The following is a 26,337-nucleotide window of genomic DNA, read 5'->3' as shown; positions in this document are numbered from 1 at the left end:
CCTGTGTAATCATAGACAAACACAGCCCCATTTTAGTTCAGTGAAACAATTTCAAGTGTAGCTTAAAAAATAAAAAGCTTATTTTCTATGAGTTAAACTTATTTTAAGCATCAGCATTTACCATTCTTTTGTGGTACGGTTCCATTTGYGCATCCAGAAATACCTTGTTGCATGCAGATCTGTACCAAATCAACAAAGCAGTTACCTAAACATATCAGGGGACATGTAATGAAATTAAGCAATAATGATGAATAAAAGTTATTCTGTAATATTCATGTTCTCATTTACATATATCACATCTGTTTTTGTATAAATCTTCTATCATACCAAAATACTGCATATTTGGTGTTTTTACTCTGAGAAGAAAGTCTGGCTCAGTGTAGCAGTGTCAAATGCCTTTTGTCTGAACCAAACACTGCCTATAGTCACCCTGYGCTGATAATGACAATAGCTTCTTCAGTTTCTTCTACTCTTTCAGAAAGATAGTTTGTGGAAATAGTCAGGACGATGAAAACATATTTTAGTACTAAATAGGCTTTCAGATTTTCAAAGTTGGTACATTACAGTCCAGAGAATAACCTTTTTTAAAACAACCAGAAGCTGCTTAAGGATAACAGAAGTAGCAAAACGTATCAAACAATGGAACCAAATAGGTGAGGCGAACAGCTCATCCAATTTAGAGTAACTCCCGTGAGAACAGTGAGCTCTGTGGAAAAAACACCTTACGTCTTCAGTCACATCCTCTCAGGTAGCAGAGGAGTTCCTGCTGTTCCTTCAGATCCTTCTTCTCGAGTTCATTTCAGCATCTGAAATGCTCCTGCCTCTTGCCCAGCAGCAWTGCTGTTTCTGGTCTCCCTTCTTACTCTTTGCAATACTGCCCAAGGCTCAAAAATATAATCACAGTTCTTAAGAGAAGTATCTGTCCCCTTAAATAAGCACAAGGCTCACATGAGCTACCATTCTCCATGGCCAGCAAGTCCTCCCAGAGCTGACAGTTCACCATTTCTACACTCCTTTTGGTCCTCTGCCTTCCTCTGTTTGCTCCCCAAGAGCTGCTGCATCTCCTTCCACTACACTCACATTATCCAGCACATAGAATCCTCCTTCATTTTAAATGCCTGGGGGCAGTACAGAAAGGAAGAACCGAAACAAAGGCATTAGCCACCCTCTTCCTGCAAGACATATTCCTACTTTTCATTATCCAATCCAAGGCCTCACACTTCTATCCAGAAAAGGGGCTAGTGAGCTCTTGAGCAATTCTAGCARTAAGAGAAGAATTCCTTTTTTCACCCAACTTCCCTCCAGACAGGATTCTAATCTTGAGCAGTAACTTAGACTAAACATTAAATAAAGTTACTCAATTCACTTTATGCTACTATATCCACTACACAATTTCCCTGCTGATGCATAGCCCACTTAAACCTTTACAGTGAACACTCCACCACTTCCAAGCTAGAGCTCATAGTAGGARAGGTTAAGTTGCAAAGCACAAAACCTTCCTGCTACACAGCAGGTAGGCAAAGGACTGCTGCCCACCAATTTCCAAATAACCTAAAGGTCTCTTTCAATGACTGAAAACATGCAGACATTCCCCCTCCCCCTCCCCCCGCATTAAAGCCTATGGAAAAATGATTTAAAAAAACAACAGTTTTTTTAAGCTGGTATTTTTATTAGAACTCTCTACATAAAGCACCTTTGCCTTGAACTTACAATACTTCTCTGAACACTGCTTTTCTGTAACATAGCACAAGATGCTTCAAACTACTCCGCATTTCTTGATTTGGACACTGCCATCTTAACAGCTTGCATAATGGCATCTTTATCAATGCCAAACATCTTCAGGAGCTCAGCTGGCTTCCCGCTGCGTGGTACGTGAGATACAGCCAAGCGATTAACCGTGATACCCAGCTCACCCACYACAGCAGCGCACACTGCTTCTCCAATGCCACCTGTGAAAAGAAGGACAAGCACCACATACAGATTGCTTCCATAGGCAACAGAGTGCTTCTATATCAAACCAAAGAATGTCAAAGACTCCAGGAGAAGATCACAGGTTTTTCCCTGTTTACAAGCTCAGTGCTGTAATTGCTCTCTGAAAGGGAGAACTGCTATTGAGAGGGCATCTAGGAAGGACAAATGGGGCCAGAATACCAGTCGCAGAGGCTGTAGAGTTAGAGAAGCTAGTTTAACACTTTGCTCTAACACAGATTTCTGCTGTGCTTGTGGCCAAGTCGGTAAAATTTTAAAGGCATTATAAAATTTATATCTGATCAGAAGTAAATACAAGTTAAACTCCCAATTCACACGCTTATAAGAAACATCAGCCATAATGTAATATATGTCTGAGTCACCCATTTGTGAAATGAAAATAATTCCCTATTTCACAGGCCTTYGAGGACAACCAGCCTGACATTTCTTAAGTACTTAAGGATTGGTGGTAAGAAATATACCTTTTAAAATGCATAAAACTGWCATGCATCCCTCAACACTTCAACATCAGTCATTAAGGGCCAAGTTTAAAAATATATTTAAACTAAGGAATATTTACAAACKTATTTAAGAAACAGAATGTCTCAATTCCCACCAGCCTCACAGCATTTAAGTGTGCAACCTTTTTACAACTTCTGTGCTTCCTATTGGGTACCTCTCTGTGTTACTTAATGCACTTAACACACAACCTTTGCATGGGGCTCAGCTCAGACTTAGTCACTACCAGTAATAGGGGCAAGGGGTGCAATAGGGAACTCTGTGGCAGCAAGAGAGATTCTGGAGGCAGGAATACTAGGGARGAAGAAAACACGGGCTGGTGTCAGCAGCACGTGCTCCGAGACTCCTGGCAGKAGAGAAACCTCAGTGCTGCACTGCCCTTGGGGTATGCCCAAGAACACAGTGCTTTTCCTAGCTCAGCCATGGTGTGAATTAACCAGTCAAATTTAGCTCCCAAGCCAGAGGCACTTGTATGAATGTGACTAGTAAGATCAGTGATGTGGGCTTGTGAGGAATGCACACTTGACCTTTCTTGATTGCATCTTATAGACAGCAGTACCAGTGTAAATCACATGTTCATCAGCTCTGACTGTGCTGATTCTGCCATTTTGCRAACTTACAGTAAAACATTTGTCTAGAGTTGAAAAATAAGCTAGAGTGTGATGAGGTTCAGTGATGCTACCACCATCCATGGTCAGGGACAAAAGTATCATACAACTAGCACTTACAGTAATGCCTGCTCACTTCAGACATCTGGCAAGACTAGTGCTCGCCTTGAAGTAGGATAACATTCCCCTTTCTAGGACTAACTCCCCACAACAATGCCATAGCTCACAGCTGCCTCTGCTAATWTCTCCATCCCCCAGGAGGAGTGAGCCTGACATGCAGTTCACAGCAGCTCCTGTTTGCATAAGGGCTCACCCTCAGAGGACGTGTTTGCATGGGCCAGCCACTGAAAACCTGTGCAAACAAAATATGCCAGAGAGCAAGAGGCAGCAGAGTAGTTGAGCAGATGATCAACTGCTGAACACTGAGATCCTGCAGAATCCTGCCAGAGATCATCAGAACCAGGAGAGAGTTATTTTATGAAAATAAAATCCTGAGGGAATTTTATAGGAACTACTTTGCTTTTCCTGCATAACATTTTTAGCTGATATTTGGAAATCTTAGAAATTCCTGTTGCATACGTACACGTGCTTTTTACTCTTAGCTTAAAAACGCTACCAAACACCAGTAAGATTCTGTAACAGCCTGTAAGCACATGAGATCAAGAGATGAAAAGAGGCCAGTGAGGATGCACAAAGCTTTGTCTCTTCACAGGCTCTGATCTGCTCTATTACAGTTATGGTGAACTAACTTAGGAGAAGCAAGAGAGCATAATTTATCCCAGAACGACTGCTGGAATTGCCAAAAACATCCAACTTCAAGTAACCTGGAATCAAGCTTTTGGACATAGGAAAAGCTACGAAAAACACAGAGCAATGGTCTCTCTTATAATTTAACAGGCTGCAGAACAGCTGCTGTAAAGCCAATCTGAGTCYATTCTGTGCAGAATCACTGTGCTACAGCTGGAATTTATAGATACTATGGAGAACAAAATGGAGACTGGAGAACAAAAATCAAGATTTCACTTGCTCACACATAAAGAAGGGCACACCAAGCCAGATTAATCATAAAGGCAGCCCTGATTAACCCATTACCTTAGCAAACTTTCAACACTCAGTGCCAGCTTGTAATCATGGTGTCAATGGAAAAGGCTAAAACCTCTCTTTTGCTTTAACTGAACACATTGTGAGGCCTGGTACTTCCCTCTCAGGTCAGGAGGAAGCTGTGAGCCTCCAACCAGCCCCTCGTGGGGTTTTCTGTGTGGGTTATGATTTCCTGGATTCAACTCACCCTCATGGTAATGGTCCTCAACAGTGATGATTCTGCCTTTGGTCGCTCTTGCATTTTCAAGTATTGTTTTCTTATCCAGGGGTTTTATAGTGAAGGGATCAATCACACGTACAAAAATTTTTTCTGCAAAAGTAGAATGAAGTTATTTCCAWTATACCCTTGGAGAATGTAAAACAATGAAAATGGTACAAGGAAGCCCCTAGAWTCTTCAATTAGGTGTGCTTGTTTGAATTGCCCCATCCTTGATTGCAATGCCCTTCAGGTTGGTGAAGGAAAAACAGAGTTTGTCCTGCCATCACCAGGCAGGCCCAGATTGCTTGTTAAAGCTACATAAAAATTGTGATTGTTTATAAAGAATAGCAATTATGTGAGCTTTTGTCTGATCTTGGCTGGCTGAATACAGATTCAACTCTTATCTAACATAAAAAGCCTAAAGCCTAGTCTACCTCATGCTATTAATCCACCACTCCAAGAAGCTACTTCAGAATCCAGGAATTGATACAACACAGAAAAACCCTCTGGTAGACTATATTGACATTTCTATTTAGTAGCCACTGTATAAGCTTTACGTAAAAGACACTGACTCTGCTCTAAGGAAGTATCTTTCCATAACATGTTATTTACACCCCAAGATCAGCAGTGTGTTGCAAAACACTACAAATACACAAAAAAAGGTAGTTTTAAAAATACAACTTTCCAAATGTTCTAAGCCTGATGGTTCAAGGTCATGACAGTATATCTAGATAGAGCATGCACAGCTACCCCTAAGCCACCTACACCATTAATTGTATTACCTCTTAATATCTGTAATCTCTTCCTGGGTGTAGGCTACTGACTCACAGATGGATTTTGGTGGTTCCTTTCTCTTCTTATTTCACTGAAGGATTTTTGTTTTCTCTGTGAGAAAAGGTCTGTGCATTTGAGCACAATCACAGGATTATTGCCTCCCACACTAGTTAAATGCTGATACATTCACTCAAAATGAAGTTAGCAGCGAACCATACCTACATACAGGCACTATTTCTCAACAGTACTGGATAAAAGTGCAGAGTTTTGTGGCTCAACTGACAAGCTATTTTTTTGTTAACTGGTTGTAACTTGATCACATTCTATCATGTCAGTACCCTAGGCAGCGTGGACAATATGCCGGGCAAAGATCACTCCTGTTTCTTAMAAACTTCCTCTATTTTCACACTTACTGATGGCACTAACCTAATCAAAACTTATTCAGTTAGGTAGGCAGACATATACCATGTTGCACTGTATCAGCTAACAGGTGACCAGCTGCCTGTAACATTTTAATTAGTCAATGTTAACCAGTACAAAGAGTGAGCAGTCAGACTGACTGGTGTTGACTTCTTTGCTGTGTTAAATGATGGGGGGAGGGGGGAGGAAGAAAAAAAAAAGCGGGGAGCTCCCCAATCTGATCACCTTTTCTCAGCTGCTCTGCTGCAGCCAGAGCCTCATGCAGAGTCACTCCTGCTCCTATCACAGTCACTTGGTCATCCTTACTCTTCAGAACCACCTGCAAGAAAATGTTTCCATTTATTTTTAATAATAAACACTATTGATAGCAATATTTCTATTATTTTTGGAGATTTAATCTTTGGTATTGGAATGCTTTCGAAGGAAAAGGGCTTTTAGAGGAAAAACTTGGCATGTTTTTCCTGATTCTATGATTCTCAAATATTTACCTTCGCCTGTCCAATATGGAAGTCCTCATTGTTGTTATAAATGACAGCATTTTCAGGACGACTGGTTCTTATGAAGCAAATGCCCTGTTTACAACGTAGACATGCCATAAGTTACAAAAGAGAAAGGTGTTGACATTCGAGTTTATAAACACAATGAGAAAAATAAAGCAAAATTACTTTTTCCAGTTGTCTGTTTTTAGTTCTTCCATGTTATATCACRTTCTACTGTTTTCCTGCTTCCCAAATTCTCATTGGAGCACTAGCACTAGTGTTTTTTCAATAGGTGGTTGTTTCAGATATTGTAAGGCAATTACCCTCTTTTTAAAGTGCACTGGTAATTTACAATCTTTCTRATTCCAAGATCATCATTTCTCTTTTGTTCTCTTGTGGAAATGGAGAATCCTACTTGAGTTAATTAGGATCTTAAAGCTTTGCCATATCTGCAAAATTTCCTCGTTAGCTTTAAAGCAAAAGAAGAAATGCTTAGCGGAAAGCAAGGAAATAGGCTTTCCATCAGTTAATATCCACATGCCCTTCCAAGAGAAGCAACAAACCACTGCTTAAGCCTAACCTCTTCCTCACAGTTCTTTACACTCCCTTTCTCTGTGTTTTTCCTCATCTTTTTCCACAGACCACTAATCACATTTCTTACATACCAAATTTCCATCTCCTTCATATAAAAGTCATACTAGCAAGACAAAATTTTCAGATTGTTTGCTCCCTGCTCAAGGTAAATTCCTAGGGAAGCCAAGAGAAGTACGAGTCAAGGAGAAGATTAAAGGATCCAACCCACACTACTATTGGTGTTTGTCTGATTTCTCTTATCCACCTTCAGCTAAATTTCATGTAGCAATGATCAATCACAGCTACATGTGAAGTCCTAGTCCTGTTAGGACATAGTCCAGTTTAACCACAATCCATCATTAGCAACAGGAAAGCAAAAAATGACCAGTGTGTAAGTACTGATTCTCAATAGCTCCAAAAAACAGAGACTGTCTTAGGCCAGTAGAGAATCTGATTCATGAGCTTTCATGTATATGGCATTTCATTATCAAAATCCTCAAGTTGAATTTCTGTTTCCATATCCACCTTCAAATATGGCCTGGGAGAATATCATATAAAGGTGTACTTTCTGTAAGTTTGTCAAGCATCAACAAGACAGTTACACTTGCATTTATTTCTGAGCCAATTTAGACTCAATCTGCAGTTGTTGTGTAATCATTTACATTTCTCCAACTTTGGCCCACAGTTTCTCAAACTGTTCACTTGACACTAGCCTGGACTGAATGTTTGCAACCTTTCCATGCAAAAGAAAACATCCCACTGCCACGTTGGAGTCTTTAAAACAATTTATGTGAGTATAGACATGCAAGAAACATGCCAGTAGGGGGAAAAAAAAAAAGACAGAAAAATAGGTATTATTCTCTGGCTGAGAAATATTGTGATACAAACCTTGGTGTTGGCAGCTATTTCCACCGCCTTTTCGGTGGCTACAGCATCACTAGGGTAAAAGACAGTGGCATTAGGAATAGCCCGGAACATGCACAGATCCTCCAGTCCCATCTGAGATGGCCCATCCTCACCTAAAAGAATTAAAAGAATTGTTGGTGATTACTTAATATAACAGTGAAGTTCAATGTAAAACAGAAATATATATAAAATCAGGCACACACAGGACATGCAAGTCTACCTGCTTGAGAAAAGAATCATCTTCTCCTTAAACTTGGAACCTTCTAAATAGTAAATAAAGACAGAAAGAGACTAAAAAGAAAGAGAACTAGGGTTAAAAAGAAAAAATGAAAATAAAGTGCAACAGTAAAACAACACAAAGGGAAAACAACCAAAATAGGAAGGGTACAGATCTAGGAGAAGAAAGGTCACAAGGTACCTGAGCATCTTCAGATTTACATGTATTAAGATTGCACAAGCAAAATTTACCCTCAAGTCAGTAGTGTTACTCTAGATTTACACTGCTGGAAATGTGAAAGGAGAATTGCATGTGCTCTATCAGAAACAGAGAGCCTATTTGGTACAACTACTCTCAGATTTTTAGGCTCATTCCAAGATTAAATGAAGGGTACGTGTATTTTAATAGTACAAAAAGTCTTTTTAAAAAAGCAATAGGATATCCACATTGTTCATTTAACTGCTCAAGCACCAGATAGCATAAATTGCAGATCTCTAAAAAGAATCATTAGCCAGAACATGTGTTGGATGCCATGATTTTCCATAGTTAAAGAGAAAAGGATCACAACATACCCCCCCACCACAATGGTCTTATATAATGGTGCTTTGGGAATGGCACCATTCCAAACTAACCATGCAAGATTTTTGAATTCAGTCATGTCACAGCCTGCAGAGCAGAAGCAGGGCAAGAAGCCTTCCCACATGCACCCACTACCTGTTACTCAATAACGACAAGTTCACGAGGAAGGAGGAAAGTATTTTCATACGAGGAGCACAAAACCCTGAAGAGCTTTAAACATATCAAAGAAATCAATCAATAAACTGGCACTACACATTATTAATAWAGTTGGCATGAACCAGGAAAGAGTCTCATATTTCAGTCATGACATGTGAAAAAATTCTCATCACTTTTTAAATCTGTATGCACTCTGACTGAATGAGACTTCAGAGGGAATTTTTCCTTTCTAAAAAAAGCACCTAGACAAGTTTTATGTAGAATAAAAGTGAAAACAGGAAGAACAAAATTTAACAGGCATCTGAATCAAAACCTAATACCCTGATACARGGTACTGTACTACTCATGCTTGTCTGTTCCAGTTCTGCTAATGTGGTGCCAATAATAATAATACTAGTATTCACAGTCTACCTTGTACACAGCATCTGTAACATGCTAGTAGTAATCAACAGACAAGAACCAGATCGAGTTTTGCCCCAAGTATATCCATATGAAAGTCCTAATATACACTTTTTTTTCAGCATAATGCAGGTCGAAAGATTATTTTTTATTAAACTCACAAAATTCACATTATAGTTTAAACAAAAAATGTAATTGCTTAATGTAAACTATTAAATGACTATATATTTAAATGATTATAATATTAAAATGACTATAATGCTAAAATTAGTTGTCTAAATAACAGATATTTGTTTTTGATGGGCATACATTGTGATTTTTTTTTCCTTGCATGTTCTGTTCAGCAAATACATATTTTCCTTTCTCTCCTTATGGCCTTGAAAACATACTTAACATTTCATTAGAAATTTTGATCCCTTCGCTACTGTTAGTGYATCAGTAAAAGTAGTTCAAAAGGACATTGTAACAGTTCTTTCTCATACATTTTACAGGCTCAGTTCTCAAAACAGTAAATGCCTTGGTCTACCAAAACTGCTACATAAATTTTTGATTTTCACCACAGACCTAGTTAGAATTCTGAATTCTTTACAAGTCTGAAATTCTAATAGGAAGTATACCTATTTCATATCCTCCTACTTAAAATTGAATTTTCAAACTGCTAAAGCATTTCTCTAAAGTATTCTCTTTTACAATCTTGTTGCAAAACTTAGGGTTCAAAGGCTTTTTTTTCAAAAAACAGAGCTGAAGCCCATATCAGATTTGTAACTCAAACAACTTTAGATATCTAACTATGCACTTCCCAATCACAGCCCCAGCAGAACATTACAAATGCTGAAAACCAACACTTGCAATTGTAGTTTTTGGAGACAATTCAGGTAACCAAAAGGAACTGCATCTTCTCAAATGAGCAAAGACCAAAGCTATAATTGGCTTTTGCACCAATACCCTTTGCTGCTTCCTAAAAGATTTAAACTGGATTGAACTATGGATTGGATAAGAGGTGGGAGGACTGACTTTAAAAAGAAAAGAGGCTTGTAACAGAATCCCTACCTTAATGACATACACAAGCCATAATCTGATATACTCTACTTACAGCCTCCTCTACTAAAGCATATGCTATACCATTGTAGGTTGAGGATCAGACTGTACACATTTATGAAACATCTATAAATCTGTACAACTTTACTGATATCATAGGTCAAACTATTTTGCTTTAAAAACAAAAAACAACCYCTCCTGCAAACCATCCTGCTAGCCAAAACTGTTAAATCAGCTGAATAACCTAAGTATAAAAGAGCCTTAACTCACCATCTCTGTTAGCTCTCCCCCTCTTCTTTTTTTTCCCTACGAATACCTAGTAACTTTTCAAGCATGAAAATCTACTGGCATTTCCCTTCTTGGTATGTAAGTCTGCTCTTATTTTCATGGATGATCTTTATGCATTTCATAAAAACAATCTCTCCCTCCCTCAAACCAAAAGCAAAACCTCAATATGATCTGACATGTACCAAGCAGTTATGATGGGAAGCAAAGACTAGAGAAGATATTGCCAAGTTCCTGAATTATGTAACAGCTTCACAGTTCCCGTTTCATTAGCATTATGAGGTTTTTTTTWATAAACATATTAACTGCTCCAGTAGTAAGAAACACTTGGATAAGTTGAAGTAATTGTTTCAAATGGATGACTTTAAAAGGCATAATAAAACATAATAATATTTATCCTTTTTAAAATGTTTTTCAGATCTGTGGACAAGAGCATCTGTGTGAGAATAAGTACCATTATCTTCTCACTTCAGGGACTGAGAGACAGAGCTAGGAGAAGTATGTGTCAACAGCAAAGAGGCAAAGGAATCTAAGCTCCTCATATCCAACCCAAGGCCTTTATACCACTCTGAATCCTTGTAGAGTAGAAAAGCTTGTAGGGAAAAGTCCTTTTTTTCTTTTTTTTTTAAATCAAGCCAAACTGATACCAACAAAAAAGCAGACAAGCTGAAGAACACTGAAATCTCTCTCACTCTTTCCAAACGCAGCAATACRTCTGATGAAAATGAATTACAACCATGACTTTTCCCTATAAACCTTGCCACTTCTATACCATCTTATCTATATTACTGATAGTCCCCACAACACAGTATCAGTTAGCTCTGACTGCTAGAAAGTTAGCACTAAATATATGGGAAGTGGTGGTAAGTAGCCATAGGCTGCCCTTACCAATAGAAACACCACAGTGCGACCCACAGAGATTGATGTTACTCTCGGAGATGGCAGCCATACGGATCTGATCAAATGCCCGGGTGAAGAAGGTGGCAAAGGTGCTGGCAAAAGCAACAGTTCTGTCACGAGTCGCACAGCCAACTGCGATGCTCACCTGGAAAGATGGAGATTGTACAGGAAAGGTAAATTCCTTATTCATTAACTGCTTCCAGGAGATTATTTGTGGGGCTTCTGACTGAGAAAATTTATTCCAGAGAGAATCTCTCAATATAGGTAAAATATCCAGTTTTGCTCCTAATCAATGGCCTTTCCAAAAAGTAAAGAAAAGCAATYCTCCCTCCCAGTATAAGCAACTCTCTCTCCCAGTGTCTACCCTCCAGCAACTCTTCTGCTCCTTGCCTTATCTTCTAATTGTTATTGTTGATCCTTACTGGCAGCTTCTTTTCTTCATCTACTCCAAGCAGCCATTCTGAGAGTTTTAAGACTTATCCCCTTCTTATCTTATTTCTTGGCCTGGATCAAAGGCTTACACTTTCAGTCCAAAGGATGTGGTTTTACTACCTCCAGCAGATAGAAACTGTTATCATTAATAAGTGAGAATGGATTTGTCCATGTCATTTGCACCAGTATTTACTAAAAGGGCTCTTCTTCAGAAAAATACAGAGAACAATGGCAAAAAAATATTTATTGCTAGAATTGCCCCATACATTTATTTCACAGAGAAATCTGTCTCCTTCTCATGGCCAAATTTCTTTCCAGCTGATGTAAACACAAAATGCCTGACTCAAGCTCACAAAACTGCCCTAGCATAAAATTTGCAAGAAACAGCCTGTGGGTTCTTAGGTTATAAATCATTAAAGACAACAGCCAATTTTTGCCTGAATTTATGTCTCTGTAATTTCATTTGCTTCRGTGAACCCATACAGGTGCAACTGAAGATTCAGTCCAGACTGAGTTATAAAATCATTTTAGTCCTTTCTGCCCAAATGCCATCAGGTTAATTTTTATTAATTATTTCSCTGTCCTCTTTTTACCCAAGTCTAGCACACAGCTCATTTTCATGTTGCRGCATTTCATTTCTTGTGAAAATAGAAAACTAACAAGTCTCTTTATAGTTAACTCTCCGCAAACCATGCTGTAGAATGTACTACTGTTGTTTACATGTTGCCATCTCCATGACTGTCTGCTAAAATATAGACAGTGTGACCAAAAAAAAGGTGAGGGGGGGATTTAGGGAAGAATGATTAGTAGCATTTCTGTTGTATCATATTTGGAAACACCTGCAACAGTCCCTTTTCTTAATCACCAAACAAAAATCAAATATTAAAACCTCTCTCTGTAAAGACTTCAACTGAATAGTCTCAGATTCTGTTGTGTAATATCAGTATTTCATAAAAACAAGCAACCAGTTACCATGTTCTGTTCAGCAATGTAGCATTCAATGTAACGATTGGGATGTTCTTTCTTAAAAAGTTCTGAGAAGGTGGAGTTCTTTGTGTCTCCATCCAAAGCAATCACTCGATCATTGGCATGACCTAATTTTGCAAGTGCCAGACCATAGGCTTTGCGGGTAGCCAACTGGGAAAGAAAGAAAGAAAGAGTAGTAAGTACTGTTACGAGTTTGTTTCTAGAACTTTTTCTGCTCCCACTTATCCTACCATGGAAGTTTGCTGGACAGTGTGGAACTACTTTAATTTTAAACACATGTAAAACACTTTAGATAACTGACACAGATCATGAAATTAAGCAGTGATATGAATCTCTCTATTTTAACATGTCCTCGCAACACCTGGCAAGTTGAGCATCTATCTGCAGGTCACACTGCAGAGATATGCATTTACCAGGATACAGAAAACAGGAGTGAATGGGTAAGTAGGWGAAATTGTGGCAAGAGATAACATTGTTAGTAACTTTCTGCCAGTATTATACTACAAAGATATCTGGCAAACAGTGAGAAAAAAAAGGAATACCTTTTCTCCTATTTTGTAACTTGGTGGAGATGGCATCTTAATGTTTCTAATATTTACTATAGGTGCATCTTCTTCTGGCAGGGCTGGAGAAAGCTTTTTCTTATTTTGTATTTTGTCATCTATTTCCTGAATGACTTGTTCAGCCATGTTTTTAGGAAGGGGCTTTCCATGCCAGCTTTCCTTATCTTCAACACCTGCATATTTGAAATTACATTGCAAAAAAAAGAAATATAAAAGCTATTAAAGTTTTTACCTGCAGATTTTACTCAGATAAAAGCACAGTGAACAATGAGAGCACCCAGTACCATGTTCCAACAAAGAACTTCCTAATTATTTCCATTGTAAACAACTACTATAACATTGTTTCATTAAGCAAGACACATTTAAACACACAATAGAAACAGGCATACTCTACATATTCTGAATAAGTGACCATTCAGGACAATAAACTTCCAGTGACTTCTATAGAAATTGTGTTCAGATTGGCACCGTAAAACAAAAAAGCCCATAAGGGGAAGGAACCTCTGGAGATCATCTAGTCCAACCCCCCTGCTCAAGCAGGGTCTCCTAGAGCATATTAGACAGGGTTGCATCCAGGTGGGCTTTGAAGATCTCCAGAGAAGGAGACTCCACAACCTCTCCGGGCAACCTGTTCCAGGGCTCTGTCACTCTTGCAGGGAAGAAATTCCCCCTCACGGTCAGGCGGAACTTCCTGTGCTTCAGTTTCTGCCCATTGCCTCTTGTCCTGGCACACGGGACAACTGAAAAGAGTCTGTCCCCGTCCCCTCGACACCCTCCCTTCAGGTACTTGTACACATTGGTAAGATCCCCCCTCAGTTTTCTCTTCCCCAGGCTAAACAGGCCCAGCTCTCGCAGCCGTTCCTCACAGGGCAGGCGCTCCAGCCCTCTGATCGTCTTCGTAGCCCTACACTGGACTCTCTCCAGTAGCTCCATGTCTCTCTTGTTCTGGGGAGCCCAGAACTGGACGCAGCACTCGAGATGAGGCCTCCCCAGGGCTGAGGAGAGGGGTAGGATCACCTCCCTCGACCTGCTGGCAACAGTTTCCCTAACGCAGCCCAGGATACCGTTGGCCTTCTTGGCCACAAGGGCACATTGCTGGCTCATGGTCAACTTGTCCTCCACCAGCACTCCCAGGTCCTTCTCTGCAGAGTTGCTCTCCAGCAGGTCAGCCCCCACCTTTTACTGGTGCCTAGGGTTATTTCTCCCTAAGTGCAGGACTCTGCACTTGCCCTTGGAAGGCAAGTTTTTAGGCCTAGATAAACAAACTCATCTCTAAGTTTCAAACCACAGTTCACCAAACTGTTTTAATTCAAACAAGTCTTAAAATTTTACAGCTTTTTGGATTTGAATACCTTCTGATGATATTTATGTTTGTACACTTGGCACTAACGGCAAAATTGCATCTCTGGATGATTTTGTTTCTTTGACTTTGAATCTTGCTTGCATACTCCAAGAAAAGGAGCAAAGATAATATATTTCAAGTTTAATATACTACTCATTCCTATTTTTAATAATTTTTAGTGGGTCAGAAAGAGGAATTCATGCTGTGCTGCTAAAACCTGTAGTTGAACAGAATCACAGCAACCCCCACGCTCTGAACACTGAGTCCATTTTATAGTTACAGTGCTATGTAGCCAGCACACATTTCCTCACCTGCAAAAACCACAATCATTTTCTTAGCACTACTACTGTTGAGAAGTATAAACAATTTGGAAGATTTTTTGCATGACACAAACATGGTTCAAATGCACAGGTAAACATCTGTCTGCTAGCAATGGCATTTAGTTATTTCACACCACACAAAAACTAAAGAGGTTCTTAGAGGCATCACAAATTCCCAAATTCAAACAACTGCTAACATACTAAATCATTCTTGCAAACTAATGTATCTCAGTGAAAGTTACAGATCAGATCACATGAAATAACATGTAGTTTGAGACTAGGTATCTTAAGTACTACAYGTCTTATGCAACTTCGCCAAATTTGTAAATGTAGCATCGCTCGATCTCTATGCATCTATATTCTCTAGCTGGCAACATGCAGACTCAGCTATCTGCGACAGCAGGAGCAGCGAGGAGCTCCTGTAACAAGGTTACTTCCTTCCCTGGCTCAGAGTGGGCCTATGGATCAAGAGCAAGCCAAGAAAGTTGTCCTCTTTTGCTAAGGCAATTTTCATGACCAGTTTCAAGTCCAATGCTTCTCTCCCTGGCCTTCTTCCAGAGTAGAAAACACTCTTTAAAAGCAACACTCAAATGCAGCTGCCCACAGAAGAAATTCAGTTCTGCAAGCGGGATCTATAAAAGTCTGGTCAGCATGGAAACGCATCTAGCTGGGTGATACAAAGAGCCACATCTTTGCCTGCTTCCAGTGAAGGACCAGTCTAMTATGCTCCATAAGCAGAGGGCAACAAAGGACAAAAACAACAAGGTGATCATCTCAAGTTTTCAGATCAGATGGAGAGCATGGAAGCATGATATATCTTTTAATGATTGCACCCTTACTGCAACATTGTGTATATATATATATAYACATATATAAAATACATGTTTGTTTGCAAAGCAATGGACATTTTATTACCTGATATGCCTTTGCCTTTAAAAGTCTTTGCAATGATAGCAGTTGGCTGATGTTTGGCCTGGCCAAAGGCTTTGCAGAGTTCCTCCACACTGTGTCCATCAACGATGATAGCATGCCAGCTAAGAATACAAACAGATTAACTGTTTCTAAAGGGTTTTAGCATGTCACACCCTCTAGTAGTTAGTAACGACAATAATGAATAATAATTTAGTTCCAATACAATGTCTTTTTCAGAAAACCAAAAGATGTGAAAAACATTAACTAGTATTCTTTTGACATCATAAAATATTGCAGTCCCCTTTTTATAAGGTGAACAGAGCCACAGACAGCTTAAAAAATAGCTACTAGCAAAAATCAGTAACTCACACATAACCCAGTTATACTAGATATCTTCAGCTATGCTAGCTATTTTTAATCATAAAGGCAAATCAATCTAAGAAAAACTTTTTAAAAAAAWTGATTAAAATTGTTGACAGTCCATCATAGTTTGTATATGGCTGCTAAATTACTTGCTAATGGCGAATTTATTATTATCTGTTAAAATTTAAAACAAAGAGTATGTTAACCTTGAAATATATAATTTTAAAACAAAATAATCAAAAAATCTGACATGTTTTGTCAAGGATTTCCATATTTATATGAAAAGACACGTTTCTAAACTAACTGAAAGCCTGTACAAAAAAATACAAAGAATTTCCTTAAGAGGAATGTTTTTATGCTCTTTTTTCTGATTTGCTTGCTATGACAGTAGATACAGGAAGACAAATAACTATAAATCCTGCATTTGATGTGATAAAAACTGCTTCAAGATCTTCTAATAAATTTATCTGAATAAAYAGTCTTTTTATTTTTCTTCTAAGCAAAAATTCTGTCACCTTTAATATTCCTGCTGCACAGACAAAGAGACTAGCTATCAAGAAACATTAAAGACCATCTTTCTTAGTAATAGTATCCCTTAGAGTTGAAAGCTCATTTGAAAAATTCTGAAAAGCAAATAAAACATACAATCTCAAATGAAAGCACATACTGAACTTCTTCCAATCACATACCCAAAGGCTTCACAACGTTTCTGGTAGATTTCAACATGATGCTGCAAAGGAGCAGGGTCACTTTGTCCAAGACGGTTAATATCAAATATAGCAACTAGATTATCAAGCTTGTAAAAGCCAGCAAAGGCCATCGCCTCCCAAACAGAGCCTTCAGATAACTCTCCATCCCCAAGCAGACAATACACTCGATAGCTAGAGGAAGAAGTTAAAAAATTGAGTAACATGTATGAGTACGCAGGATTAAATCAAAAGCAAAATGTAACGATTTACAGTGAGAATTTGCTACATTTTTTATTCCATACATTGCTCAATGCATTCATCTTAGAGGATCCTASGAGATACTAGAAAAACTAAGTTAAAATAATTTTTAGCTGTTAAACATGATAAAAAAAGAACATACTGTATTCCTTTTCAAACTTTTGTCTCAAAGAAAATGAAGTCTTATACCTCCTATTACAAGCCTTGAATGAATAGGCCCATTAAACACTGTCACTGTGACTCAGCAAGATCACTGACAATGTATGAAAGGTTATTGTTTTCTTCCTCATTCCTACCATATACTCCCTAGAAGGACGAACGATAATTTCATTTCAGGAAATCATAAACTGGAGATGGGCTCCACTACACATTAAAGCATGTTGCATAACCAAATTCAGGAGATAGACAGACTACTTGCCCACCTACTGAAGCTTTTTACTTGGCAAAACTCAGCCGGAATACTGCCTGCTCTTGTCTACAGGATTCAGCCCCTGCACTTTGCCTTTTGTTACCACTCTCTTTTTTGGATGACAAATCTTTGTAAAATTATTATTACCTGTTAAAATTTAAAAGAAATAGTATATTAAACTTGAATAATATAATTTAAAACAAACAATCAAAAAGCTGTAAGTGATTAATCATTAAGCTATTATAGATTTTTGCTCCAAATCTATTTTGCTATTAAAATATATCTCACAGGACGCATGCCTTCAGYTAAATCTGAACTCTACACACACAAACTGCTCCCCAGTATTGCATGCAAGACCACCTTTTTTTCTGTCAAGTAACCACTAGTTAGATTTTTTCCACATGTACCATCTGCTAAACTCTATTAAAATCAGCAAATCATCTTTCGCAGCAATGATTTCAAGTTAGTGAAGTGTAGGACACACTAACTGGGCAGCCTAGATTTGAATGTACTAGAACTGTCACATAAAATACATCAACTACATCAGGCTATTTTCCTCCTCATACAGATTTGCCTTTAGACATTTGCTTTTCTTGTCTGCAGAACAAAYGGCAGAAGGGGTCATTCTTGGCTCTACGGACTTGAATGGCTTTCAGGTTAACATTTTGGAGCCCAAATTTATGGTTCAATAGTGCTATTATTGACCATAATAGCTCCTTATCTAGATCCATGTTCTCCATTATTTGCTGTCTGACTTTAACAAGCACATCTCTAGTTTGCTTTTTCCCAGTAAGAGGACACCTATTGTTCTCAAAATTGTTATCACTTGCCCTCTGAAAGTTAGAGGCTGTTCCAATAACTTTTTGTCTTCTCTATTAATGATCATCACCTTGAAATACTGCCAGGTTACAAAAGGATCAGATGCACCAACTCTTCTTAATCCTCAAATCCTTGGTAGTTTCCCTGGCAATGGCCTTGCAATTATCAAGCTAATAAACCGTTACCTAAAATTTGAATTTAAATTTAGGTTTGGGAATGGAGATTAATAGAAAAAAGAACTTATTTCTGATCAAGAAYGTACTTTTTTTCACAAAATAGCCCTTCCTGAATTCCTAAAATCATAAGATATAAAGAAGGAATTACCTGGCTCTGTCAAAGAATTTGCCAGTGTATGCCATTCCACAGGCAGCCCCAAGACCTTGGCCAAGGGATCCAGTAGCTACATCAGTGAATGCCTGTCTCTGAGAATAAAAAGATAATCATTATTTTACAGCTTTGAAACAGAGCATCTAAACTCTCATTCATTCCAGCAGGCTTCCCGAGAAAGAGTCCTACCTGGTATTAARACCAGCTGTAGAAGATGGTTTAACACATACCTAAATTCAGTTTCTCAGCTATTACAATATAGTGCAAGTCTCTTCAAATCTTGTCCTGCTCCACCCCGAGACACTTTTTTTTTTTCCCAGCCATGCATCTACCTTGATGATCAGTGTCACAGGCTAACCTGCCTCACTGAAGGGGAGTGGCACCCATGGCTCAGTAATTTCTAAACTATGCCTTGCATGGCAACAGTTAAGATCTGATGATTCTGTGTAAAATGTTTCAATTGAAATAACTTATTGGGCATGGAAAGACCAATGAGGCAACCGAACTGGATGCAAACTCTTGAAATACTTCAGAGCTTCTTAAAGGACAGAAAAGTCATGCTGGAATTCAAAAAAAAATCCTTTAATATGGAAAATACTGAGACACAGGACAGTAGGGAATCAACACCAAAAGTCATTTTTGCACTGTCATTCAATCCAGGACACTGAGCCTCCTTGTAGGTCTTGACATTAATATCATCCTTCTTGTAAGTTGTTATCTCTCCTGTACCACAGCTGATAACCAAGAGTTGCTGCAAAATACATGTACTTTTTGTTTCACAGAAAACACCATCTTGTATCAAAGGTTATTAGCACTCACTGGTACTGGGTGTCCTTCTAAGACAGAATCAATTTTCCTCAAGTTCAGTAATTCTGCTTCTTGTAGAAATCCAGCCTCTGCCCAAACAGAATACAAAATTGGTGCTGCATGACCCTAGAGAGAAAAAYAAATTTTAAGCAAAGCACAAGTTTCACAATATTCTAGTATGAAGCCAAAAGTCTATAAAGCTGACAAACTGAACTCTGCAATCAGAATCTTACGGCTGCTAAAAATGGATCAAGTTATAAAATACTTTTATAGAGCAATGCTCACACTGATGCTTGCTTCCAAGTCCCCTGAGCCCTCATGTGGAACATCACTAACAGCTGACTACAGTAACTAGATTTCTAGTTAAGAAAGAATACACCACTCTTGAGGGCCATTTAGGATGTCCTCAAGAAAATAAACATTGAAGAGTGAGAAGCTCTCTGTTAATCAGCCAGATCCAATTCCAAAGAGCAACTGCAGTATTAAAACAAACAAACAAAAAAACTTTGACTCATTTTGCTTGGGTATCAGTTCCAAGAGCAGAGCATTTCATCCACTAGTAAGTGGATGGATGACTAAGCTTTCTCCCATCTGAACTTCTTCAATAAATATGGATTCAAGTCAAGATGCAATCAGTGACAATAATCAAACTTCAGGCTTCGTGCACTCAGATCACTGTCGCCAGATCCATCTAGACCTGTAGTAGCAGTAGTCATTTTATAACCAGGGAGTCATTAGGAGTTTTTTGTTTTTTTAAAAAAGCATGTGGAGCTCTGAAGCCATTTAGCAACTCTGGGCAGAAATATTGAATACTCAGAGAGGTAAAGCAAATATTATGAAGTGATCCTCTCTTATTCCTTTACCACTTCAGTATTAATTACTTGCTCCTCATCCACTTACTTGATTCTGAAAGACAATCAGAAACATCRAGAGTTACATCCAAGGCAACAGACATACATCATCAGCTATGCGGCCTTACTGTGAGCCACTATATAAAAAACTGAATCAAAGATGAAATCTGCTTCGCTAAAGTACTTCACCTGCCATTTTGTCTATAGTTACCTTTTCTGAAGGCCCCGGAGCTGCCCCAATGTCATACAATCAAAACGTCTCTGTGATAACACAACAGCACAATGCAACAGTGGACAGAAACACTAATGGCCAGTTATGAACACTGTTTTTTGTTTTGTTTTGATGTTTTCTGAACCACAGCAGCTTGAGAAGTAGCACATTAGGGGTGAAAACTACCCACTAATCCAYGATAACTATTTCCTACAATGCTCCTTAGTGAGCTGTCAGAAACTAGTGTACGCTGTGATACAACCACAAGCATGGAAGTATATGGCTGCATTCAACAAGAACAGTGCAAACCCTAACTGTGACTTACTGGTTAGAAAATTAGTTACACCAAAATAAAACAGACTTTAACATTTCTTGATAGATTTTAGAGACAATATAATGAATGTTATTATTTAAAATTAAAAAACATTGTAAATTTAAAGCACATCAAGACACATTACACAGATACTTATTATACTTATTAATTATTTTGAAGTTACGCTACAAGTTAAAATACTCAAAGTTATTTTTTTTTCCATTCTATGGTAGACAAATTACAAGGTCTCAAACTGTAGAAGCAAGTACAAGCAAATGTAAGTCAAGGAAAACAAGTCTATAACTTACAGAGAGCTCTTTACTACTAGACTGCAATAGTATAGCATAAGAGTTATTATTTTACCTTTGAGAGAACAAACCGGTCATTGCTGGCATTTCTGGGATCTTGCACTTTGTACCTCATGGTATGGAAAAACAGCACAGACATAATCTCTGCTGCACTGCAACATGATGTAGGATGGCTACAARTCAAGACAGACCCAAGATTACCACTTCTGATTAATGTTTGCTCACAATCTTATCTTTAAAATACCACTTCACCAGTCCCCTATTCCTCAACATTAAAATAGGCACCCTTAAGTGTTTCTGATAACCCATCCCATCTACTATTACCCCATTGCCAATTAGCTGTACTTTGTGACAAAAGGAGCCTTGTTATCTTGTCCAAAGTGGATGTTAAAAGACAGGCCCTGGTGACAGATCAAGGGTATATCTGGGCTCTCTGTTCTTCATGCCAAAGAACATCACCCTAATCAGTGACTGTAAAGCACAGGAAACAATATCCACCATGTGCCTGAAATTATACTATATTTATTTATCTGAAGGCATGAAATTCATGCTAAGGAAGAGGAAACAAAGACTGCTTTCCACAGTACTTAAGCCATTCACTGGGTAAAGGATTTTAAAATGTGGCATTGTGACTCGTTCAGGCCCCACTGCACAGTGGGAATTGGTCATACAATAGTAATTTTTGCAAAGTTCTGCAACATTTAGAACTGTATTATGTTAAATCCCATCCATTTTTTATATTGATTATTTTACCATTAGAGATGTTAAAATAGAACTAGAATTTTGATCACTAAAATTGGCATTAAATAATACTTTCCTTGCATTTTATTTTCTATGTAAATTGGATACAGAAATTCAGTGTTCAGTTTATTATTAAAAATATGTTCTGCTACACACTGAAAAATACTAATTTGTTTAATCTTTGGCTAATGGATGGACTAGTATTTTCTACATTTGCAATTGAGATCAGTTTGAAATATTGAACTAGTTGGTATACCAAACATTAAAAAAATGTATTTGGGATAGTCTTTCTCTCCCGTTGATGTTACTGGGATGACTTTTGCCAAATTTTTCAACAGCAGCACAAGTTACTTTTGCTGTAACTTGAAAATCTGCAGGCCTATTGCARAAGTAACTATGCCATTTAAAAGTATCAAGCAAGAATAAAGATGAAAAGGGTTGTTTCCAGCTCCAGGTGGCAAACATTGAGTTATTCCAACAAAAGGTGTATATTTCACTTAACTTATTACATAGAAGGGCACATAATTATTTTTATTTATCTACACCACTGCTACAATGACCACTGTAGTTCTTATATACCTTGAAGGGATGGCACTGTTTGACTACTTAAAATATCAGCCTTGGGTTTTCACTTACGCATTTAGCAAAAGCTTAAAAGGTACGAGAAGGCTTTAGGGATTTTTTTAATCTTTATTGATTGTACAAAGTAGCATTTTTCAGATGTTTACTGGTATAAACAGGATCACAACAACAGTAGGTGCTACTGAGGTACAGGAAAGTGAATGATGAATAGTATGAAGGTGACAATTGCAGAAAACYGCAGCAGCTTTGAAAAGAAAGTGCAATTTCACCACATTTTCTTTCCTACAACTACCTGATTTTCATCTTTAATGTGATATACTTGGTCAAAACCTTAGAGCCTCTTTGTGAAACCAAAAAAAGGACCACTTTATTATTGAAGTGTCTCATTTTCTTTTCCAAATGTATGTTTACCATGCATGTTAGGATTAGACAACACTTTTACCAGAACATAAATCAGAATATTCTCTTCTGGTAGTAAYAATTCTTCCCTCCCATCATCCCCAACAGTACTGTAATATAGGAATAAAAACATGCAAAACACTWGCAAAATACAAATTATGGTTAGTGTCCATCCCTTAGTAAGTACTCACACACAGAGAACCAGAAGAATTAGGTTTAAACCATGGTTCAAACATATTAGTAAATATTTATACATATGAGTTAATCAATAAGCCTTACATGCTTGTTTAAAGCTTTCATTCCTTTAATTTTATTAACTTTATACTTAGCCATACTTCTATGAACTCCTGGTCTTGGTAAAAAAAGTTTTAAACAACCTAAAATGGTAGCATGTGGAAATATAAAGAAAAAAAAAAGTATAAAAATTTAATAAATGATCTGAAAATTGGAAAAAATCTTGTTAAACTATTGTTTAACTATTGTTAAACTATGTCAAACTATTAATTAAATGGCTTTCTGCTAATAGAAATTAACCAAAATTTGTTTACATATCAGACACCAAAAATAATTCTAAAATTAACTTACAGAGTTTGTTTAAATATATCCATCTTCACTAGATCTACTGGTGTATTTAATCATAGACTTCTGAAAAGTTCTGTAACAAGAACTCCTTATTAGGCCTAGGGAAATGTTCATGRAGTACTCATGGGAGGGTAACGCGGAACGCAGCAAATAATCATCTTCATTCTACCTTCACACAATCTTTCACGTTTTGTTCATAACTGATGAATAATCTAGAAATCTGAAGTCATGATTCGATTAATAATCTTGTCAAATAGYTTCTACTGAAGAACTATCTTATTTCTGGATATATATCCCTTTAATAAGAAACTAAACAAAACTATATTAGAATTGGACTTCAAAACAAAAATCCTAGATTCTCAAAAACTGACAACAAAATAACCATTCCAGCATGCAAAAGATTTTTTTAACTCTATTTCTATTTAAATTAAATTTATCTACATACTTCACCTAAAGAGAATCATGTTGGAATGTTAAAACGGAATACCGAGTGAAGAACAAAACTAAAAAACCGAAGTAGAGCATCATCTATGACAWGTGACAATACTCCATGTTATGAAATTTAACTGCCTCTTAAGAGATTCTTGCAACTTCCACTTTTAAGAATGTAACTATCTAATTCTAGGAAGCCAGATACTGTTTCAAAAAAATGTAAAAACTGATAAGTTTCTAACTACTAACGGGATTCTACCAGTTTGGGTCAAAACATATGTAACATATGTACTACTTATCTAAAAAAAAGAAAAAAAAGAAAAAAAAGAACTTCCACACCTAAAAGCAAGTATCGATCTTTGCAACTAATCTGAAATGCCCTAGGTGAGGAGAAAAATGATCAGTATATAAAAATCTTTATAGTTTACTGATTTTTTCCACTGCAGTGGTTAAGTACTTCTCATACCAAAATTACATATTTGAGCATCTTCAGGATCAGATTATCTGATCTTTTAGCCCTTGTCCAGGCAAAGCCTGCATTTGCTTTAATAAAAGTTAATACAGGTAAAGCCTGCAAGATCCAGCTTGTCAAATCTACCATCGTACCATAYTTCTTGCAAAATATGTCACAGTTTACAGAAGTTACTTCCTTGAAATAAGTAGGCAGGTTCTGTTTTGTTCGAAGTTCTTTTATTGCAAGTAAATTCACTTCTGCAAACAACACCCTTAACAAATGTGAATTTCCTTAAAAAAATCACAGCAAGCATGACTCCATCTTTTATTAAGCCTCTATTTACATGTAACCTGCATTCAAACAACTGTCCAYGTTCTTACCATATACCAGTACTTTAAGTTAAGCCCACTGCCTCTTTTGGTATCTAAAAAACACAATCTTAATGCGTATCTGTTTCAGAAATGCATATGACTCGGCTAACACTGCAACCAACTGTGAACTCCCTAAATTTCTTTCTCTTTTTTTGTTAGGTATATTACTATATCACTATCTTGATAGTCAAGTCTTCTAAAATAGGAAAATATAGTCTATCAGCATAGTCCTCCCTCTAGAGCCCATCTTTCATAACCTGCTCACTGTCAGGTTGTGTAATAATTTCACTCTCTACACAACTCATAAGTAATGAGCTTAGCAAATAAGCCCAAAATAACCTATAGCGTATGTTAATGAAGTAACTTGGTGTAAGAAGTACTCACCACAACTGTAGCATATATGAACCAGAGGAGGAAAAAAAGTTTGAGTTAAATAATTTTTACTATTTGCTCATCAGTATGAGAGGAATGGATTACTATTGAATTTCATGGACAGCACAAGAGAAAGCGAGGGCTGTACCAAGACTCTTATTCTTTAATGGCACATCAGACAAAACAGGGAGATAAYCATATCTTTAGATAAGAAAACTGAAATCACACACCTCCACGTGCATGATAAAGCATGCACTAGAAGCTCCAGACTGAAGCCCCAGCTTTACCAAGTAGATTTAGCCCCATTTTCCCTACCCATAGTTTTTCATAGGCTGGTGTAAGATTACCTATACATTGTAGCCTTGAAGGAAATCAAGAACTGAAGAGCAACTGTTGGGCATCTTGTACTTCTCTCTCCAGACCGGACCAAACAAGCTACCACCCAGCGAGAACCCGCTCCCAAGGCTGGGCTGGCCAAGACCCCTCGCCGCAGCGCTGCGGGTTGCGCAGAGAACCGGCGCGGCGTTTTCCCTTGCCATGTGCCAAAGGAGCGAGCAAAGTTCACCTTCTGTGTGCGTTGAGAAACACTGTGCAAGGTAGCCCATGCCAGAGACACGCGGCACAGCGCAAGCCGCCTCAGAGAGGAAGCTTTCAAAAAATTTTACAGACCAGCTTTCTCCACACGAGCCTTAGTATCCTTTTTATTTATTTTTTATTTATTTTTTTTTAAGAAATGCTGCAGCTAGCTMCAAAGATGTCAAAAAGGAGGAAATTGCAGGAATATCAAAGACCAGTATTCTATATTGAAGCACTCGAGTGTATTATTCAAGCAGAAAAATGGCTTCAATTTTACATGAGCAGAAACGGATTGTGTGCCGATTTTYCCCCCCCTAGGTACGGCAGGATCAAAGGAAGGATAACCCTGGAATCTGCACACATCAGAGCCTAAACTAAATCCTGTCCAGAGGCCTGAATAAACTGCCCATTCGAGACTGCCGGCATTTCACAGATAATCCCACTTGGGCTCACTTGAAATTCTGTGGAGAATTAGTTCCAACTGACGGGCACGGAATGAAAAAGAAACCGTTTGCGCCTCGGGCAAAAAATTCTTTTGGTTTTTCAGCCCTGCATCAACTTGGGCCGCGGCGGTTCGCCGCCAGCGTCGGCGCCAGCGGGCGCGGACCCGGCAGGGCCCGCCGAGGGGCGGCCGTTGGGCGCGGGGCGACCGTTGGGCGCCCCCCACCCCACCCCACCCCACCCCCACCCCGGCCGCCATGATCGCAGGTCGAGCAGCGCCCCCCGGTTCGGGCAGAGCCCGCCGCGCCCCGATGCGCCTCGGGGAGGATGGACGTGACTCGCGTGGTACCAGCCC

The 26,337-nt window shown here is 38.3% G+C and overlaps 1 protein-coding gene across 1 annotated transcript; it reads right to left on the bottom strand.

Annotated features, from left to right (window-relative positions):
* Positions 1-1,654: 1,654 nt before the first annotated feature.
* On the bottom strand, positions 1,655-23,132 carry TKT (transketolase). The gene is made up of 14 exons (XM_085302374.1): positions 23,090-23,132; positions 21,088-21,205; positions 19,362-19,475; positions 18,540-18,637; positions 16,730-16,921; positions 15,681-15,799; positions 13,083-13,276; positions 12,526-12,690; positions 11,110-11,266; positions 7,530-7,660; positions 6,078-6,161; positions 5,815-5,908; positions 4,384-4,506; positions 1,655-1,949 (listed from the first exon to the last, which is right to left on the bottom strand). The coding sequence occupies exons 2-14, from the start codon at positions 21,169-21,171 to the stop codon at positions 1,762-1,764; spliced, it is 1,743 nt and encodes a 580-aa protein (XP_085158500.1). The 5' UTR covers positions 21,172-21,205; positions 23,090-23,132; the 3' UTR covers positions 1,655-1,761.
* Positions 23,133-26,337: the final 3,205 nt, after the last annotated feature.

The sequence above is a fragment of the Rhea americana genome, unplaced genomic scaffold (assembly GCF_003343005.1).
Source record: "Rhea americana isolate MKP2758 unplaced genomic scaffold, rheAme1 scaffold_19, whole genome shotgun sequence".
Classification (NCBI taxonomy): Eukaryota; Metazoa; Chordata; class Aves; order Rheiformes; family Rheidae; genus Rhea; species Rhea americana.
The sequence above is the reverse complement of the archived record's forward strand: the minus strand, read 5'-3'. Positions and strand labels throughout refer to the sequence as shown.